We start from the raw sequence: 18,479 nt of genomic DNA on the forward strand, positions 1-18,479 counted from the left end.
ACGGTGTCTTCTATAGAGGTACATGGATTTTGAACTGGAATAGCCATTGGTATCATCATCAGTATGATTTTTAGTGTTTCTAAGTTTCATTTTAGCGCACCTATTGCATTTAGCTATTTGGCGACTCCTTAAAAAAACTGTTTTGAAGAGATTAGTATAGTCCAATGCATGTGCAAATATTCTCACCTGGTTCTTTTAAATATAAAATATGGGACGGGGGTGGGAAATTGCTATCTGTTATCTCCAGGCTGTATTTTATTCAAATGAATTTTACTCTGCTAGCAATGATACCCCTTATTTGAATGTTGATCCTTCCATATTCTGTTCATCTCTGTCGGTGTTACCATATGTGTTGATATAATCCTCTTAAAACGACAGTACGAGTACGCTGTCCTCCAATTGTTAAATTCTTTGTGCTTAACTGGAACTATATGAAGTTTCTCAAGGCATATTGCCACATAAACATCTTCTAGATATAAAAATGGTGTGTACTCCGAAATTGCATAAACTTTCAACGCCACGTCGCCAGACATGACGTACACTGTGCCCGAGCAGAACGGCGGGTATTTATTTCCTGGGTACAAATTGCGAGGCATGTACCATTTGCTCTTTGGGTCTCTAATCGGCGAGCCGTTGATGACAAACCCAGCCACGTGATTCTGATCGGGAGTCTTGGGGCTCTTCAAGTACTTAACTAGACTGTCATAATTTATATACATGTCATCATCGGTCTTCATGACGTAGTTTGCTTTTGGGCAGTACACAGCCGCCCATTTTAAACCCATTATGGTTTTGTAAGTTAAATTCTTGTAAGTGTCGATAAATTCCTCCAAAAGAAGATCATGATATTGCTCGCTTTCTTGTTGCACTAATTCATTCAGTTTCTTATCACTATTTTTGGCAAGCGTGAACAAAGTCACAACTTTTTTACCTTCCACGTCTGTGACGCTTCCCCAAGTGGCGCGTATTGCCCGTCTCTGCTCAAAGTTCTTGTGAATTGAATTAATGAGTACAACAAGAAACACATCTTTCGTAGATCCCTCCGGATTATCACACGTATTTGGTTCGTTCAACGTAAGCTGAAAATCGTGAGGAAAGACCCGTTCTGTATTAGGCGGATTGGCTTTTGAAATAATATTACGTATTATGGCTGAGTCTATGTTCTTCAGATGTGGATCAAGCTGGGGTCCAAACATTTGGTTGGCTACAGCTTGGTTGTTTTGATGTGCTACAGCTTGGTTGTTTTGGTTGGCTACAGCTTGGTTGTTTTGGTTGGCTACAGCTTGGTTGTTTTGGTGTGCCAAAGCCGGGTTAACATTTTGTTGGTCAGGACCAATTTGCATGTTTGGATCCTGTTGTTGCTGCACCACCTGCTGGTGTAGATCTGTCAACTCTTGCTGTAGCTGTTGCTGCTGCTGTTGACCAGGATTACCTTCAGGTATAACATTTTGCTGTAAACTTTTCTGAAGAGCAGCCACTTCAGCTTTCATTTGCTCCAACTTTTTTACAATACCATTGTCAAGGTTTAACTGCTGGTTAGCTTGATTTAGATTTACGTCCAGTAGAGGGTTAATTACATTACTTATCTCCACCTCCTGCTGTTGCTGCTTTCGCTGCTTCTCTGGCAGGCCTTGCTGTTGCTGGCCTTGCTGTTGCTGTTGCTGCCCTTGCTGTTGCTGGTCATGAGGCTGTTGAATTTTGACAACAACTTCATTTGCAGCCTGCTCTATTTGATGTCCAACTTGAGGATTAGCACCATGATTTTCACCCCCCGTGTTTAGATTTGTTTGAGCTACAGCTAGCCCACTTTGATTTGGATTAAACACATCGTTTCTAGAATTATTCACATCACCGAGCCCTTCTGAGTTTTTCCTTGGATCCTCTCCTGCAGGACGCCTCAATATATTAGCGAGATTATGATGCTGAACATTTAATCGATGTTCATCTCTATGATTGGCGTGGATGTGTTTCTGTTCCACTGGGGTGCCCCATATCATGAAGGAATATCCTGACACGTACATGAAACCAACTATGTTGAGAATGGCAACAACAGAGAGGATAAGAAACGTTTTTAACCACCGCGACATCTTGATCTGTCGGCATGGGAATATATAGTGCTTGGTGAGATACTACGCTGCAGGAATGCTGGAATTTGTATGTGTTCTGCCTTCTTTCACGGGTCATGAAGCACACAAACTAGTCACAGCCATTGTGAATGAATCTGAAATACACAAACATAATAAGCATGGTTAATAAAATTCTATTTAACATCCAATATTGAAAACTAATAATGTGTTCTTTCTGAAGGTAACTGCAATTAATCATAACAACCTTACCTGGGCCAATTTTCAATAATGGTAAAGCCCAGAAGATATTGTACCCTTCCCAGAATCCTTTGCATTATGGTGCATCACCTCATTACATCAAATGACACTATTAACTTTTTGTCGGTACAATTACCAAACTGGGTACAACTTGCTAGACTTAAGTCCAGTCTTTGTTTACGGAGTTTAGGTTTAGGGTTGGGGTAGGGCAGTCTTGTAATGAAAGAGACTAGTACTATAGTTGCACCCTATTCGGTATTACCATTCCTTTTTGTCACTATCGATTGACCCATGTTGCGCTACGATTTACGAAGCAAATCGGTACAGAAAATTGAAATGGAAGAAATACATTGTAGAAATTGTACAATATCTTCTCTGGACAAAGCCAGAGATTTAAGTGACAAAACAATTGGCATCCTGAAAAGGGTCTGAAAATAAGATTTACACATCTTTTCCACATATTTATTTCCTGAAACAAGATTCCATTCCCTGAAATCAGGATATTTTCTAAAAACTAAAAACTCCATAAATCAGGCAATTGCGTATGAAGAGCCTGGTATAACAACCACTTAAAAATATACAATACAAATTTTACATACATTTTACAGTATACGCCATTGATTGCAAATGCTATCGCAACCTGTGATCTTGCCAAAACGTCGCGGGAAATTTATGGTTGACCGAACCTCCCTCCCAGGAAATTTCCATTTTTTCTAGCCCTGCATGCGATTACCTGTTATGCTGCACAGTTGAAAGCAAACAAGTTTGAGCGCTCGTTTTGGTCTCAATTCAAAGACAATCTAGCAAAAAGCGGCTTGCTTGGCTTCATGAATATCATATGCAATTTGTACACAATGTACTCCGATCAGCTCTTAATAGGCGACTCATAACATCGTAGATTGATACAGAATGGCGTACATACAGCTAGGCGCAGTACCTACACGAACTGCACTTTGCATATGCGTGACAGACACATGTTTTTGTGATTTTACACGGGTGTCAGCTGGGACTTCATTAACTCGTGCAGTTACAACAAAAACCAAATAATTCTCGCCTATTACGAGCTGATCATAGTATACATGTAGTTAGCCACAGGTGGCTACAGGTACGACAGACAGTAATATTATCCAGCAGTGTTGCCACTATTTTCAGCCCAATTTTGGAGAGTATTTTGGGACAAAATAGGTCTAAAATTGTATATTTTCTGTGAATTTGATCCAAAAATCATCTTTAAAAGTTTGTGATTGATAAAATATCAAAATTCACTGTAAATGGACTAAATCATTGTTTTTTTGATGAAGCTCTGAATCAGTAGCCAAAAAGCCGGGCCAGAAATTTGCAAAATTGCGGGCCACATTTTCAAGTCGTTGGACTTGAGAAAGTTGCCTAATTGGGCTAACAAATCGCAGATGTGGCAACTCTGCTGTGAGTACAGACAGTATTTTATCATATTGATTAGTAAACTGTATCTATTACTTCACTCATGCAGGAAAATGAATAGATGCCAATTATATGCCAACCAGTTTAATGAAATGTGTCAAATATCTCACGCTGTATTTAATGAGCCTTCACATCACAGACCAGCTGGTTGTAAAAATAATAGACGGGGGGACTGGTGAATTCATATTGATTTTATTTCCCTGAGTCTATGCCTTTATGGTACATGTAGACCTACATTTTTACAATTACAAAATTGTATTATTTGCAGTGCAAATCACATATTTTGTTTACTGCCGGTGCGGGAGTGGTTTACCAGCCAGAGGAAGGGGGTAACCACCCCTGACAAAAATTTGGCATTTTGGGAAAGGGGTTTTGGGGGGCGGTTGGAGGCTGGTTTCAAAGTGGGAAACGAAAATGGTCAAAATGGGAAAAATCTTAAATATCAAGGCGGCCAGCATCCCATGAGGGGGGGGCAAAAGATGGGTAAGACCTCTCACAGAGTTGGGGGGCACCTGTCCCTTTTCCCCCCTTGGCTACACCACTGATGTTGGTGCTATGTGGTGGCGCTCTGGTAGCAAATAATTTCTAGTTGTTATGGCGGTGTGCTCCAGATGCTTAAATACCGTATTGTTTGTAATAAACGCTCCCCCTCTAATAAACGCCCCCCTCCAATTTTTCTGTGAAAAATTGACAAAAATGCGAACATTTCCATGACATATCGTGTAGGTAAGCTTAAAACTTGCATCAGTTATGTCAGTCACGATCGCTAAATTGAATGGACAAAACCTATTATGACTCAACTCCCATCCATTTCATTGCCTAATTATGGTAGAATTTCACTAATTCCATGCACTTACAGGTGTAATTTTGTTGTATTCCCACGAAAATATCATTTTCCGTGGCGCCGCCATCATGTATAGTGTAAATCCCTCCTTTTAATAGGAGCACCATCGGGAAATTGAACACGATTTTTAAGCTTTTTTCACTGACAATTCACTTCCAATAAACGCCCCCCTTTTGAAAAAATGCAACGCCCCCGGGGCGTTTATTACAAACAATACGGTGAGAAAAAAAGGATATTTTGAACAAAGCTGCTTACATCACAGGGAGATAGAGGAAACAAACTTCAACACAAGTAAAATGAAGGATTAGAATGTAAAAGTCTACTATTCCCAGGCGGTCTCCCATCTAAGTACTAACCGGACCCGACGTTGCATTCTTAACTTCGGTGATCGGACGAGAACCGGTGTTTTCAACGTGGTATGGCCGTAGACATCTGAAGGTGCGATTTAAGCTTACTTTTAGCTTAGCATTGTCTTGGTTGCTCACCTTTCCCCCCAATCGTTTCTATATTAATTGTGCAACAATTTATTGCTCCTCATGAAACTTACAACTATTAAACTCTAATCAAATTGTGCATTTTTTCTAATAACATCCCAGTCTTTTCATTTTTAGGAACTATAATAAATCACGGGTTGCACATCCGGTCAGCGTATGTTTACAAATTCAGTGCCACTTTTACAAGGTAAACTGGTCGTCTTTGGCAAGATGCAGCCGATTTACTACTGGTAGTACCACTAGCAATTGAACTCGCTGATAGATGTATAGGCTTATTCGGCACCTCTGTACCATTTGTCTCGAGCTATCTTCAGTAGATAGCAAAAATTAACATCAGATAACATCAAAAATCAGCCGGCTGGTCTCACACACCACAAGTGTAGGCCCGTACATGAACTACCATACCATTGAAATTAAAACAGACTTTTTAAAAACATACAGGTGCAATCTAATTGCAATTTATGCTCATCCAATGACTTAGCTATGTGCATGACGTATAGGCCTAGTGGTACATTACTTGCACGCATCTACTGTAGATGTGTATTGATCATTGATGAAGTAGTGCATTGCTCACAAGTTGTAGGTCTATCAATGTGTGAAATAATATGTTATTTGATATTTAAAATAAACTTGTGAATTAACCATTTGCTACTAATAATAGGGGGGCCACAATGCTAGCTATTGTGTGTACCCCTGCCTACATACACAAATGTATGGTAGAAATGTAACAGATTCTGCAGCAGTTGGAAAACTTTTGGGCATCTTGAATTCCATATAATTTGTCTCCTAGTAACTTCTGTGCAAACCCGACTACCTAATTAGTTAGAAAATATTCTGCTCGTAATGAAGGTGAATATAGCATTTTTGTACGGTCACGCATAAAAAAGTTACGCACGAAATAATTTTTTGTCATCAAATAAAACTATTTTCCCAAAGATGTACAATTATGCTATATTCAGTTTTACAATCTAGACCATCAGAGCAAAATCCTGTGCAAAAATTAGACAATTTGGTTGTGTAGTTTAGGAAATACAGGCATTTGAAGGTCATAATTGGCACAAATAGCGCCCTCAACGGGTGAAAATCACATATATTTACCGGCAAAAGAGTTATTTTTGTGATTTCAGCCATTTTAAAAATGTTGTAAAGAAGCAAATATAGCAATTATGACTCTGGATTTTTAATATTTGCATAAATGAACATTAAATAAACAAAAACTATACGTCTCGTGCCTTCTTCGGTTTTATTCCCACAATTATCGCTCCGTGAATATGCAAATTTATGACAAAATCAGGATTGTCCTAAAAATGGAGTAAAAATGGCCAATTTTGTGAATCTTTAAAAGGCTGTATCTTCGCAACGAATTGTCCGATTGAGTTGATTCAAAGAGTTTTTAAAATCATTTTGCAGGAAAGTAATTCCAGGGGTGGGTTTGAAAATTTTCATGTGACCACCCTACTAATAATAAAAACAGAAAAATGCAGTAGACAAAATATTATATTATAGAATGTCCCACCGTAACATTTGTAGCTGTTCCCCCTGGTAAGTTGTGTGTTTCTTGTCAGGGAGAGCTCATACATATACTTTTAGTACCTCTGCGAACTCAGTGCACACAAGAAATGTCTTTAATGCAGACAGGTGTTGTCAACATGCTTTATACTGTTCCACTTCTGCAGATAATAACCTATTTAGAGCACAAGCTGTCACTATAGTAGGATCAAAATATGACATAGCTACCACATGACCCCAAAAAAATTGCAACAGAAGGTTTTTTGGTATTTTCTTGCAGTATGAGGTCTAATAAATAACATATCAAAAGTTTAGAAAAATTGAACTTGGGCGAGGGGTCCAACTGTGACGAAATCAAAATGGCCGCCAAAAGCTGGAAAAATACCCATTAATCTACTGATTTCATCCATTTTTCACTCGATATTGTGGGTTCCACTGGTGTCAATCTTATTCAGATGTACATTACTGGATGTAGTAATAAATCTTTATATTGTGGTATTCAGATGGATCAATTTGACAGCCATTATGAATTTCAAAATGGCCGCCGTTTTGGTACTTTGACATTTAAAATCAAATCATGCACGTAATTGTAAAGCGAAACTTAAAGCGTTGGCTTTTCTAAAATAGCCAACATCCTTTGTACCCATATTCCATTAAAATTTATAGGCATACGAACCAACTTGATAGCAAGAGTGAATTTCAAAATGGCCGCCATTTTGGTATGTTGGCTTATTGACGTAAACTATGCACTTATTGCAACTTGAAACTTAAAGCGACAGAAATTCTAAAATAACCAACATCCTATGCACCCTTAGTACCACTTTTAAGGTTGGTCTGAACCCTGGAATTATGAAAACTTTCGGGCCTCATAACTGCTAAATTATTAGTCTAAAGAATATAAAAGTATACATTTTAGAATGGAAATGACTTGATGAATTCATCTGTGAGGTCAATTTGGGCCAAAATGCTCATTTTTGAGAAAATCCCAAAAAGCGGGTTTTTGGCCCAAATTTTTTCAGTGCAACCTAACAAAAAATTGTTTGGCCAAAATTTTTTTTTTACTAATTTTTAAAAACTAGATAAAAATATCTAGGGACCGTTTTTTCATTTTTTTGAATTTTGACCAACTTCACCAAAAATATTTGAAATTTGGGTGAAAATCAGGCTTTTTATGATTTTTTGAAAATTTTGCATTTTTGACCATTTTTGGTGCAAATTTTTCAAAGTTGGTAAAAAATAAAAAAAATAAAAAAACGGTCCCTAGATATTTTGATCTAGTTTTTAAAAATTAATAAAAATTTTTTTGGCCAAACAATTTTTTTGTTACGCTGTACTTAAAATTTGGGCCAAAAACCCGCTTTTTTGGGATTTTCTCAAAATGAGAATTTTGGCCCAAATTGACCTCACAGATGAATTTAGCAAGTCATTTCCAGTCTAAAATGTATACTTTTATATTCTTTAGACTAATAATTTAGCAGTTATGAAGCCCGAAAGTTTCCATAATTCCAGGGTTAAGACCACCCTTAAGTAGGCATATGTACCAATTTGGTAGCCATATAGCATGGCTGTCAGCTATAATCACCATTATTGATATGTTGCTTGCAGTATATTCTTGGAAGTACACAAAATTCATCTTGCTATACCACGATGCGTCAATGCCTTTGTTTGCAGTAGTATATATCAACCACATTGTATTATACACGTCTGTTTGTCATCAATCATCATCATCATCATCTGAGAATAGTTCTTGATCCATGTTCTCACATTGGCCTATATGTGTCCACATGCTCCAGAGCAATTGAGTCCATTCTTTCTGTATCTACATTTCATTGTGATGCATCCTGCAGAACAATTGCATCAAATCATTTTCATCAATCATTCTGGTGCTGGACTTCTTTTAATCATGAGTGGAACAAATTTGTCACCTTGAACAATCCATCCCCAGTCACTTGGATTCATACCATCACTTTTACACATCCAATGCATGCCCTGTAGATACATTCTCATGAAGTGAAGCTTTGCAGCAGAGGGTGTGGGTGGAAGTCTTTCAGGTTCAACAAAGCTCTTTGCTGTGCAAACGTTTTTGGAAAGAAAAATGTAGAGTAAGGATTCCAAAGAGTCTGATTGCTGACCATTAAACAGAGACACCATTGCTTTGCAGCCTTCACTTAATACATATTCTTGATCCATATTAAGAGTGCAAAATGCCTTGGAACAAACTTGTAATACATGATCACCAATGACGATTTTGTTGAATACAGACTTGCCTACCCCAAATATTCTTGAAGTAGTGTCGTAACCTAAAAACGCATGGGCAAACAACAAATCCGAACTTAATGTCATAACTGAGTAAGCGCTTCGGAATCTTGATATCATACACATATGGTTTATCATTGTCAGACAGAAAGTACAGGTCCTTACCGTCCTTTTCTGCACAATGAAGAAGTAATACCAACAGATGTGTCTTCTACAATTAGGGTTGTTGACTTAAATGATGTCATTGCGACTGCTGCTTTCACTGTATCGACATGTGCATCTTCTTCGGCGTGGATCACATGGTATCCTTTCTGTTGCATACGGTCCCCAATTAGTTTAATGAGAATCTGTTTGTTCAGATCATTTGAGTTGAAGGCTTCTTTCTGCTAGCATCTGATATGTCTACCTTATTTGCAACCCGACTCTTGTGAAAGATGTATGATTATCAGAAGAGGAACATAGTGAGCAGTCCTTGGAATTGTCTCAGAGCCATCAGCCTCTGATAAGTCGCACGATCCTGTATGGCTTGTAATAGTGATGCAAGGGATAAATGCTGATGAGGATGTTAATGTGCAAAACCTGTTCAAAGTAGGTAAAGATACAGTCAAACAAATGGAAGGACAGGCTGTCCTTTCATATAGCTACAAATGGAAGGCTAGAGTCAAAATGTAAGGTCCAGGTCACTGATGACCAAACCATAGGGTATATTGCTGATCCATTAATTATCCTTTTCTGGTGCATTGTGGGATTGAAAAGGGGGCAAATCGATCGCTAATTTGCTCCCTTTTCTATCCCACAATGCACCAGAAAAGGATAATTAATGGATCAGCAATATACCCTATTGCTCCAGCTCTGTTGTTTCAAAGGTTCCTGGTTGTATCACAATCTGGAGATCTGTGCTTAGATAAGGAAGTTTATCATGAACTATCACCATATCCACCATCTTTGTTTGAAGCAAAGTATGTTTTACATAAGCCAGATAAAGCACCACTACTACAAGCCATGCTCCTGAGACAGTTCCAAGGACTGATCACTATGTTCTTGATGAAGGTTCTCTTCTACATCGCTTGAAGTGGGCAGAAGGAAGCACCCTTGCTGATAATTATGCATCTTTCACATTTGATCACTATGGCAAGACCACAGTTGTCTTTAATGGATACACTGGTGGACCAAATACAAAGGATAACACGCATCAGCGCCGCAAGAGTCGGGTTGCAAATAAGGTAGACATTAGATGCCGGCAATTTGCTGGCAAGAAACGCTTACTCAGTGATGACATTTGTTTGGATTTGTTGTTTGCCCATGCGTTTTCAGGTTGCGACACTACTTCAGGAATAGTTGGCGTAGGTATGAAGTCTGTATTACACAAAATCATCAATGGTGATCCTGTATTACAAGTTTGTCACAAGGCATTTTGCACTCACAGTATTGATCAAGAATATGTAGAAAGTGAAGGCTGCAGAGCAATGTATCCCTGTTTAATGGTCAGCAATCAGAGTCTTTGGAGTCCTTACGCTACAGGTTTCTTTCCAAAGAGGTTTGCACAGCAAAGAGCTTTGTTAAACCCGAAAGACTTCCACCCACAGCGGCAAAGCTTTACTCCAGGAGAACTCATCTACAGGTCATGCATTGGATGGGTAAAAGTGATGGTACATGTATGAATCCAACTTAATGGAGATGGATTGTTCAAGGTGACAAATTTGTTCCACTTATGATGAAAAGAAGTCCAGCACACTGAAGATGATTTGATGCAATTGTTCTGCAGGATGCATCACAGTGAAATGTAGCTGCAGAAAGAATAGACTCAATTGCACATATAGGCCAATGTGAGAATATGGATCAAAAATTATTCTCAGATGATGATGATGATGATGATGATGATGATGATGATGATGATGATGATGATGATGATGATGATGATGATGATGATGATGATGATGATGATGATGATGATGATGATGATGATGATGATGATGATGATGACAACTAATTCCAACATACATGTATAATACAATGTGGTTGATGTTACTACTTCAAACAAAGGCATCGCATCGTGATATAGCAAGATGAATTGTGTGTTACTTCAAGAATATACTATTGATTTTTATAATGGTGATTATAGCTGACAGCCATTAATGTAAATATGGCTGCCAAATTGGTACATCTTCTTCAAGTTACGGCTCAACACCCCAGGTAGAGAAAAGCTAGTCGGTACATATGCCTACTTGAAAGCATACTATTAATGGTGCTGTGGGTGCAAATGATGTTGGTTATTTTAAAAGTTCTGTCACTTTAAGTTTCAAGTTACAATACGTGCTTAATTAAACTCAATAAGGCAACATATACCAAAATGGCGGCCATTTTGAAATTCACTCTTGCTGCCAATTTGGTTTGTGTGCCTACCTCTAAATAAATTTGAATGGGAATATTGGTGCAAAGGATATTGGCTATTTTAGAAAATCTAACGCCTTAAGTTTCTTCTTACAATTAATATGTGCATGATTTGACTTCATTAAGCCAAAATACCAAAATGGCGGCCATTTTGAAATTCATTATAGCTGTCAAAGTAAACCATCTGAATACCACAACATAGAGATTCATTACTACATCCAGTAAAGTACTTCTGAACAAGGTTGTCACCAGTGGAACCCACAATAACGAGTGAAAAATTGATAAAATCAGTAGATTAATGGGTATTTTTCCAGCTTTTGGCGGCCATTTTGATTACGTCACATTTGGACCCTTCGCCCAAGTTCAATTTTTCTACTTTTGATATGTTATTTGTTAGACCTTATACTGCAAGAAAATACCAAAAAACCTTCTGTTGCAATTTTTTTGGGGTCATGTGGTAACTTTACTCTACTACTAATCGCATTTACATGTATATTATAATTATACAATGTAAGTTATTTTTTATGAATGTTTCAACCTCCAGATGACAGCTATCCAGCAGGCATGAAGGAATTCCTGTAAAAAAAAGGAAATTCTCATGCCTGATCCATGGCAAATTTGTGATATTTTGAAGTGACACAAATTTCTTACATTTTGTGGTAAAACTTTATCACAGTGTCAATAGATCACTGATTTTACAAATGTGTGAGCCAGTACTATGCAGTGTTCGAAATAAGCACTTATCCTCTTGTCCTCTTGTCCAAAAATCACTGGGGACAACCATATTTTGATCTGTACTTATCCCCTGGACAACCACTATATTTTACTCCAAAAGTATGACACATTTTGGGGACAACCAAAATGTATTGAGGACAAGCAGAATTTATGCTTTAGTTATCCTCAGGATAACCTCCATATTTTCCTTATTTCGGACACTGGTAACTATGTGTATCACATCCCAAGACTTCCGTAATGTACGGAAACACATTTTTGTGCACAACATTTTAGGCCTATAACAAAATGTATATTTTGTACAATTGTACAGCTATCGTTTCTACCCTATGACCTATAAAATTTACCTGTTATCAAAGTGTCCGCAAAAAACTGGTCATCGCAAGCATCTTTGATGCTGAAAACTAAGAATATTCATGCAGGGACAGGCCGAAAACCTTACCTCGATCGTAAAATCTAGCCCATGCATGTCATAAATAATTCATTAAATTCATTGTGTTAATGTCAGTGATTGTGTCCATGTATTGTTATTGCTGAATTTATACTCGATCGCTGGATCACCACGTGAATTCAACTCTCGAAAACCTCTACGAGGTTGTTAAGCATCGAGCACGCTGACTGGCTTAGCAATTATCAAAGTAGTTTTGTAAACCAATCAGATTAGACATACTTTACTGGCGGGTCACATGAGGGTCACATTAATTAATACCGTAAAAGGCTGTCGCGTTCATTGATTGGCTTACGATTGCAATGAATGGTTTTTGCAACCAATCACAAAACGGGTTATATGGCGCCTGTCAGAAATTTTGCACACGTCCATGACGTCATGCCCCAGTGCCATGAGACTTCGCTTTTCTGCAAAAGCGAGCGAGTGGTATAAAGTCAGTTTCACACCTGTGATTTATGAAGCGCATCCACAGAGCATTTGACAGTTCTTCGTAGATTTTGCAATACTGAGCAACAGGATTCCATGAAATTGACGATTATGTAAGTTATTCTGCAGGATTGGTAATAATTAATGTTTGTTTTATTTTGTGAGTAGTGCATGTTGAAGTTAGTGAGTTTGTGGTTTTGTATGTTATGTGCAAGGGTGTTTTCAGGAAGCGTAAATTGACAGACCGTTATGCTAACTTGTCCACCTTATGCGTTCGTTTGCCGATTAGCTGGACACATCACACGTGAAGTGTGATGTGTCCAGACTGGATGTAAGCCAGTACTAGTACTAGTAGACAGTACAGTAGGATAAATCGAACGCCCCTATGTCAACCTATTATGACGCAAACTTCCATCCAATTCATTGCCTAACTATGATAGGATTTCACAAATTTCATCAGATTCTTGTTTGATGATGCACTTACGAATACGATCCATGTAATTTCATTGTATTCAAATTGTACAAATCATGTTCCATACGGTTCTGTGTGCATGGCCATTTCTTAAATTTTAACACAAAAGTAGACCTAATTCTTCCAAAGTTTAAAGCTGATTTTGAAGGTTTTTTTCACTGAAAATTCACTTTTAATAAATGCCTTCCATTTGGAAAAATGCAACGCCCCCGGGGCGTTTAATACAAACAATACGGCATACCTAATTTTGGTCAATTTGTCATAACAGGGAATTGAGAGTAGATCAATTCTCACTTCCTTGTGATAATCATAGGAAATTGTGAACACTACGGTTTCAGATTTGAAGCAGGTTTGACTGCCAAAAATGGAAAATATAAAGTTTCAAAAAATATTGTTTTAAATATGTTTTCTAAATTTTGTGCAGAATTCATTTCTGAAGTCAGAAATGCACAATCTGTCATTGTTTTCCTGATATGAGCATTACAGTAGAGGCATATGCTTTTGACGGAAATAAAAATATGAGATCCATAAGTGACAACATCATCACAACATATTTGAACTCTATTGGCACACTTATAAAGGCTCTGCAAGGCTTACATCATGTTGTAGTGCAAGTCTGACATCTGATTGGTGCACACACATTGAATATATAGGTCACATGATTGCGCAATATTACAGGTACTAATTGTTCCCAATTTTGCTCAAAAATGGGGGAGCGCCATGTGGGAAAAGAGTGTAGACCTCAGTAATATGCGTATTTTAGCACAAGTTTGATACTATATCCCTGTAGTACTGTATCATGGGAATAACTGATTAGTTTTTCTGAAGTCAGAAATGCAAAATCTGTCATTGTTTTCCTGATATGAGCATTACAGTAGAGGCATATGCTTTTGACGGAAATAAAAATATGATTATGAGATCCATAAGTGACAACATCATCACAACATATTTGAACTCTATTGGCACACTTATAAAGGCTCTGCAAGGCTCACATCATGTTGTAGTGCAAGTCTGACATCTGATTGGTGCACACACATTGAATATATAGGTCACATGATTGCAATATTACAGGTACTAATTGTTCCCGATTTTGCTCAAAAATGGGGTGGCGAATCAATTTGATAAAAAAATTAGAACTCAAAAAATATGCATTTTAGCACAAGTTTGGTACTATATCCCTGTAGTACTGTATCATGGGAATAACTGATTAGTTTTTTAAACATGTCGCCCTCATATTTTTTTTTTTTTTTTTTTCTAAATGCCAAATTTTACGTAATTTACAGATGTCACAAATTGTTAAAAAAATTAGAAAAGAAAATTGAGAAGGAATGGAAAGATATTAATATTATACCCAAGTAGGAACTTATACTGTGCATAACTGATTAGTTTTTCAAGCATATAGCTCTTGTAGTTTTCTTGTAATCCTGATTTTTATAAATGGCGGGAATTTTTACACAAATCAAAATTTTAAGGGGTAGGGGAAACATTTTTACATTTTGCAAGTCTTTCCCTTAGTTAAAATGAAAGTTAGGTATCAAATGAAAGCCCATTCAATACTGCATAGACTGGTAGGTCAACCATCACTGTAGCACCTTCCTATCAAGATTTTTCAAATAAATTTTTTTGTCGAAAACAGCTTATTTTGGCATGTCAATTGTCACGAGGCATGTCATATTTGAATGATTCTGGCACGCAAATGATTAAGTCAATCACAAAACAAATACCTGAATCCATCAAATAGTACCCTCAGCTGATATGTTAACATTTTAAAGGGCCATATCTATGTATATTGTAGACTCTATGAGTATACAAAGTTGGCATGTGAAATTTTTGTCACCCAAAAAGTGCATTTTTCGGGCAAAATCGGCCACAAATCAACATTTTGTAGCAAAACGATGTACGATGCACGCGTTTTGACAAAAAAAATCATGTTCTACAAACAATTTTACCCTAGAAAAGACACCTTAGAAATTAAACATAGCTATTTTCACTCTGGAGTGAATTTTTACACACTTTGGCAGTGAAACCTGCTTCAAATCTGAGACCATACATACATTTTTAGTCTTGTGACCCTGCCTTCCTTGTTTTACATAAACTGCCAGTGGCGTAACGCAAGTCATCCTATGGCGGGGGGGCAGGGACCAACTATATGATGGGGGTGGGCACCAGGCCATGTGGGAAAGAGGCAGTGGCACAAGACATATATGGTACATGTATTTCAGCAATTTTCCTAAGGGATTTTCTAAATTCCCCAGCGAAGTGGTTACATAACTCCAGTCCCTGGTATTATAATAGTACATTATGTCAATGACTTTGTGTTGCGATCATTTCGATCGTGGTGCAGAACTCAAAAGCATGATCCAGTTGACATAGTGAGTGATAATCGGATTACACGTAACACTTCGCTGTCAAATTTTCAAATCGATTGAGACACCCACTGCCCATATGATGCCAAGCCCAGATCTGAATCCAATGCAGAATTTTTTGGTGGAGGTGCAGATTTTGCAAATTTGTGGAATTTTTTCAGGGGAGGCGATTTTGTGAAAAGTGGAGCTTTTTCCCAAAATTTGGACCTCATTTTGCCGAAATAAAAACCTGATTTTTTCTTCTTCTTCTTTAACGTTACTCCGCAACGCACCAGATTTGGACCCACACCACACGCAGAGGATAATAAAGCTGTTCTTAGTTACTTTCATGCTTGTAGTGCGTTGATGCTTGTTTCAGAGTTTCTGTGTTGATTTATACATAATGCTAATGAGGTTTCTGGTCAAATGTTCCAGTCGGATATTGATCTTGGAAAAAATGTGTTTTGAAGCAATCTTTCTTTGATTGATATCTTTGGAATGCTTTGCTGTTGTGGTGACAGGTGGGGCGTGTTACTTTTGTGCTGTAATGACAACCTGACTGTTTTGTATCTTGCATAACATGGATGGGCATGGTCATTCTTGAGATTTTTCCAATTTTGTTTTCACGCGACCGTGAGTCGCATCTTCAACCGGAAGTGACGTGGCACAGACCGACAGAATATGCTTGCAAATTGTGATTTGGGGGGGCTTTTACATATTTGTGCAATTTTTGGGGTGCGGCCGCAGCCCCCTGAGTATGGGTCTGCCTACTACGCCACTCATGCACTGTCAATAGCATCTGATCAATACTCATACTGACTTATATTTATATACACTCATGTCTGACTCTGGAAGAACATGAGCAGACCGATTCAAATCGGGACATACTGTCAAACACTATCTCGCATTTCACGCCGTGAATCTCGCTGCTTTTCTTGTTTTTAAAAGATTCATTTCTACCAAGAAATCATGTCACGTGACATGATGAAACTGGTGATATAATAGTGAACTCCTGAGCTCATCATATCATGATGCAAAATCAATCGACATACAATCATAGTTCCAGTAACTGTAACTCTGTATCTTTATTTAACATTATGACATTCTCGGATACCGAGTTACACTACAGGTCGCCATATTAATGGCCGTTTCGCAAATACGCTAGCTTGAGCTTATACTGGCCATTTCCCGATTGCCAAAAACTTAAAATTCTTCTTTCTCTAAAGCACATAAATAACTTACGCAAATGTAGTGCAATATGTGATCTTCAGACACTCCGGCAAACTATCCGCATATGGATGTCTTGATATGATTGTTAAAAATGGTATATTTTTATGGTTTTTTCCACGTTTTTGCTTTTTACGAGAAAAGGAAGAATGAAGTGAAATTTCAACAACAGCTTATGGAAAGATTGTGATGTAAAGGTACATATTATAGATGATGTAGGTATTGAGTTTATATATAAATTATTTTATGGGCCGATGAAGACGGCAAATTTCTTTTGCGAAAAGGACCAAAATATACCGCAGCATGTCGAACGGGCCAGTAAATGTCAGTATGTTGAAGGATAGGACCGAAGACATGCAGGCAGGTCTACATACAATCATACACGTACAATGTACGTACGGTACCGTATGTACACAATCATGATAATTATTGCAACTTCAAGTTCAACTTGATGCATGCATGCATGCAGTGAGTGAATGAATGACTCGCAGGCAGAGCCAGAGTCGTCGCTGATCAATGACTCGGAATCATGTTCATGTTTCTGTAATATTACGACAGCTCCTAGGCTAAGTCTTTTGATTATAATTATATGATAGCATGCTTACCTAACGTGATCTTTATCACATATAATTAGCCCGTCTATTGATTCTTTTCCGGAGATATTTTACAGAATTCAGCTGATCGTTACAGGAAACACGTCTGCCATTTTGCCGTGGAATGGACGATCTGTAAACTTTAGAGTTGGGCGTTAATGATACAATTTTGGGGTATATTCATGCCAGTACCTTTTTTGATGTTAAGGTCTTTTTACTGGTAATTCAGACTATTTTCTTTCTTTTTTTCTCATTTAAATAAAACTTGAATTACATTATATCTATCTGAAGCTAAAATTACTGGTATATCACATTTTTAATGAGAGAAGCGTCATTTTTATTTAAAGAATTATATTTTGACCATTGGTATTATGTTACACCCTATATGACTATAAAGACCACACGTTCGCCCAGCACTAATCAATCAATTACGGAGTTGCCAGCCCAGGTCAGTCATGGTGGGTTCAGTTTCTTCAATTCCCCCCTCTATTTTTACTTCGGGATTTTCGTTTTTCTCACCAATTTTTTGATGTCTGTATCAGAGTCGGCCCGGTTTGTATCGTAATGATCTTTGAATGGCAAATTCACGAGTGCTATTCTACTTGCATACTCCATTGATGCCTCGTAGCCCAGACAAAGATAAAAGGTGTTATTTGTAAGCGTTAGCAAAGTCTCAGTCATTGAATTTACAACCTAGGCGCAAAAGAGGAGAAATAGCCTAAGTAACTTTTTGCACAAGATTTATAATAAAAGAGAATTGCCAATTGCTCATTGAAATGAAGCTAGTATAGATAATACAAGTGTGCGCTTTCATCTAATGACATAAAATTTCAAAATTATTCAAGGAACACTTGAGGTTTGACTATTATTAAAACCTAGGCCTCATGACAAGTTAGCCCGCATTTTGGCCAAAAATTGTGCTGGGATAGGTCGTTTTCAACAGATTTACCACATTCGCCTTGCTATAAAATTGAATTG

At 37.7% G+C, this 18,479-nt stretch overlaps 1 protein-coding gene and 1 pseudogene across 1 annotated transcript; both read right to left on the reverse strand.

Annotated features, from left to right (window-relative positions):
- Positions 1-200: 200 nt before the first annotated feature.
- Positions 201-17,625, reverse strand: LOC140154212 (uncharacterized). Its single transcript, XM_072176840.1, has 2 exons — positions 17,514-17,625; positions 201-2,221 (listed from the first exon to the last, which is right to left on the reverse strand). Exon 2 carries the CDS (start codon positions 2,085-2,087, stop codon positions 279-281), a length of 1,809 nt encoding a protein of 602 aa, XP_072032941.1. The 5' UTR covers positions 2,088-2,221; positions 17,514-17,625; the 3' UTR covers positions 201-278.
- Positions 4,915-5,038, reverse strand: LOC140169927 (5S ribosomal RNA; annotated as a pseudogene).
- Positions 17,626-18,479: the final 854 nt, after the last annotated feature.

The sequence above is a fragment of the Amphiura filiformis genome, chromosome 1, assembly GCF_039555335.1.
Source record: "Amphiura filiformis chromosome 1, Afil_fr2py, whole genome shotgun sequence".
Taxonomy (NCBI): domain Eukaryota; kingdom Metazoa; phylum Echinodermata; class Ophiuroidea; order Amphilepidida; family Amphiuridae; genus Amphiura; species Amphiura filiformis.

What these genes read in the sequence shown, in the direction of transcription:
- LOC140154212 (XM_072176840.1), bottom strand. Translation starts at nt 2,087, where the DNA reads ATGTCGCGGTGGTTAAAAACGTTTCTTATCCTCTCTGTTGTTGCCATT.